This window comes from Pygoscelis adeliae, unplaced genomic scaffold (assembly GCF_000699105.1).
Source record: "Pygoscelis adeliae isolate BGI_AS28 unplaced genomic scaffold, ASM69910v1 Scaffold452, whole genome shotgun sequence".
Lineage (NCBI taxonomy): Eukaryota > Metazoa > Chordata > Aves > Sphenisciformes > Spheniscidae > Pygoscelis > Pygoscelis adeliae.
In genome coordinates, this window is record NW_008824291.1 from 131,451 (window position 1) to 134,565 (window position 3,115).

Sequence of the window (3,115 nt, forward strand, 5' to 3'; positions counted from 1 at the left end):
CTTCCAGCCAAACAGAGTACTGGTATATTTTGAACCAGTACAAGCCTCCCTTACATGCTTCCTATCCTATGAGAGAAATCAGAAAATACTGGAAGAGAGCACAGGCATTGCAACTAGTATGAATCTAGATTCTCGTTTTGTGAAATTTTGGCATTTTGGTGCGAAAGAATCTGTAAAATGGAAGTCTGGAGAACAAAAGGGTGGATGCAAGTCTTTGGAGTAGGGATGTGGCTAAAAAGGCTGGATGGGGATAAATTAACAATACAAGAAGGTGGAGAGATCATCTTTCATTCCTATGCGTGTATGAGCTGCTGAGCTGAGTCCTAGACAAAACTAATAATACAGCAGTGATTAGTCCAGTGTAGGATAAAAAGATACCTTTCCTGTATAAGTTGCCGTAGACATTAGACATCCCAAGTGGACAAAGACCATGAGGGCAAAAGTAGTTTCTTACATACCATAAGTAGGTATCCAGTAATAAGTGCAATACAAAGTTATCAAGGGTGTATTTCTGAAACCTGATGGTTGTAGAATTGGAAAGCAAAAGACACTGGCTCTAAGTGATCTGGGAAAGTTACGTCATAAAGCAAACACATAGCATGGTTCCACCCTAAAAATGCTATTATGTAGTTCAATAACTTCATGGCCTCTTTAACACCTTGGAATAAATGTTTTTAAACACATTTAAAAGATGATGACCATGAAGTCAGACCCAAGAATGGAAAGAACTATTTCTTAGAGCCCATGTGCAATGGACAAGAAAATAGTGTGCTTTGAAAGATGTTCAGAAGAGAGATATGCTAATGCTTTCCTGCAGTCAGCAGTAAGATATCCTTGGAGTTTCTGTTGTAATGCTTTTCTAGCATAAAGTTTAGGAATCGCTTATGAGTTTACCATATGATCAAAAAGCCATAATTCCATGATCAAGGATAATTCTGATTAAAATCCCAGTGTGTGTGGAGGTGTACAGAGAAAAGGTGTCACTAAATGTAGCAATTAGATCTCTCTAAAGCTGTATTAATACACACAGAAGTGAAAGGCCTGATAGGATATGTCAAACTGGTGCCTCTAATGCTGGGAGTTGCAAATGAAGGGTGGGGGGGGGGGGGGGGGGGGGGAAGGAGCAGAAAGCACACACATTGTGTTGTTTTGAACTAGTTCAGCATATACTTCTTTGATCTTTGGTAACTAGTTTTCTTTTCTTTTCCTTTTATGGTAAAGAAAAATGCAAGTAAAAATCACTCAAATTCTCAAGTATTTTCCCAGAGAAATATTTTATTCCAAGTATTTTCTCCACATGTTCTGAGAAGGATATCTGAAAAGAGACAAAAGCAGGGCTAGCAGGAGGCTGGAATTGATGCAGAAAAGGAGAATTTTTTTAAATTCCTCATTCAGATGTTATAACTTGCCAAAATCTATGTAAAAATAAAAATCTCTATGTTGGCTGGAATGCTACATGGCCTGGAAGAATGAGATTGGGGGGGGGGGGAGGGGGGAGGAATGTAAAAAAAACCTTGACAGCTTTGTCCCATACCAAAAGAGCTTAGTTGCATCTTCATCTGCTAGCCTTCCAAACTGATTTTGGAAAACCTGCATTTTTTTGGTGCCTCACACACATCACAGCCTCATACAGTAGTGACTTAAGGATTACTTACGGATTAAGGACTGGGTTAAAAAACTCTTGATAGAGCACCACACTCTCTTCTTTATGGCTTTTATTCTATTTGAGGGCCCAACAGACCAATGACAGGCAATAGTGAGGTCTGAAGCCCCTAAGCAATTGTTGATTATTTCCCGACCCTTCAGTGACCTCCTAGTTATGTACACTGACTGGACTACCTCAAGAGAATAACCCAGGGTTGAGAGGTTTACTCCAAGGGATGAAGAACAGATGTTGTTCTCAGGAAAGTAAGTTTTTCTTCAGTATCTCTGCAGCAGAACCTCCTTCTGGAAATGGCCCATACATGGATCAGCTGTTCGGAGTGCAGCCTTTATTCAGAGAGATTTGCCAAGATAAAATTGAGAGAAAAACTGTTCCTCGTGTAAAATAAAGGGGGGAAAAATAGCTGCAAAACAGGTAGAAGAAAACCAGCATCAACTGCTGAAGGAAACAGAAGTACTACTAAGCAGCAGGCAGGCCCTGCTGAGCTCCACAGTACTACTACAGCCACCTAGAATGAAGCGGGAGATAGTCTGAGCCTATCTATTATAGCTGGGGACAGAAAGACATACCATAGCTAGGACAGCCTGAAGAGATACAGCAGTCAAAGCTTTAATTACTGTTTATTTAGGTGACTGTGCACACAGATCCAAAAGCATAGACTTGGAGAGTCACCTGGGTACTCAAGCACCCAAATGCTCTCAAGTCTTAAACCAGGATGAATTTATCTGCAGCTGCCCCCTGCAGGCAGCAAGATTCTTCGCTCTATCAGAAGGGGCACAAGGCAGACCCTGAACAATGGACATTATCCACTTACAGCAGGTGGCAAAGGCCAAAACTTCCCACCCACATTCTACTACCACTCTTTACTCCAGAACACAAAACCGGAAGAAAACTAGGCATGCTTGTTACACACCATTCTCAGCAAATTAGCCATCACTAAAGCACAATGCAAATATCCTACCCAAAACTGAATGTGGTGAGTTTGGAGGTTTCATTCTAGAATAGACAAAATAGGACATTGCTTCAAGCAGCATGAAGTTGAAGTCCTCAGGGTTGCTTCCACAAGCAGGCAAAGGGGAACCCTCTAGAACCGTGGTGGGAAGCAAGTAGTACAAAGACGACTCCTTTGGCCATGAGCTTACCTGAGTTATTTCTGTCATCTGTGAATCTGAGGTCATCAGCTGCATCAGGTGACTGGAAGAGAACAAAAGACATGAGCATCCACCTCTGTAACACTAGTGCCAGGTAATTCCCCCCCTCCAGCCTTCCAACACACTACAAGGAACCTTTTGTCCTCAAAGTCGCTGGTAATACAGCAGCCGGGGCATGACCCTCAGTGAATGCACATGATTACAACATTGATCCTTTGTGCTAAAGTCAAGTAGCCCATTGCCTGAATTGCAGGATGAGGTGTGTGTCTGCCCATCAGAGCTCTCCTCCTTCTACTTTGTG

The 3,115-nt window shown here is 42.0% G+C and overlaps 1 protein-coding gene across 1 annotated transcript in view; it reads right to left on the bottom strand.

Moving 5' to 3' along the window:
• The window catches only part of SCRIB (scribbled planar cell polarity protein), a 96,661-nt gene that overhangs the window by 3,260 nt on the left and 90,286 nt on the right, over nucleotides 1-3,115 (bottom strand). Inside the window, exon 45 of the mRNA XM_009318786.1 lies at nucleotides 2,806-2,857. Coding sequence (XP_009317061.1) covers nucleotides 2,806-2,857 — 52 coding nt within the window. The remainder of the gene's footprint in view (nucleotides 1-2,805; nucleotides 2,858-3,115) is intronic.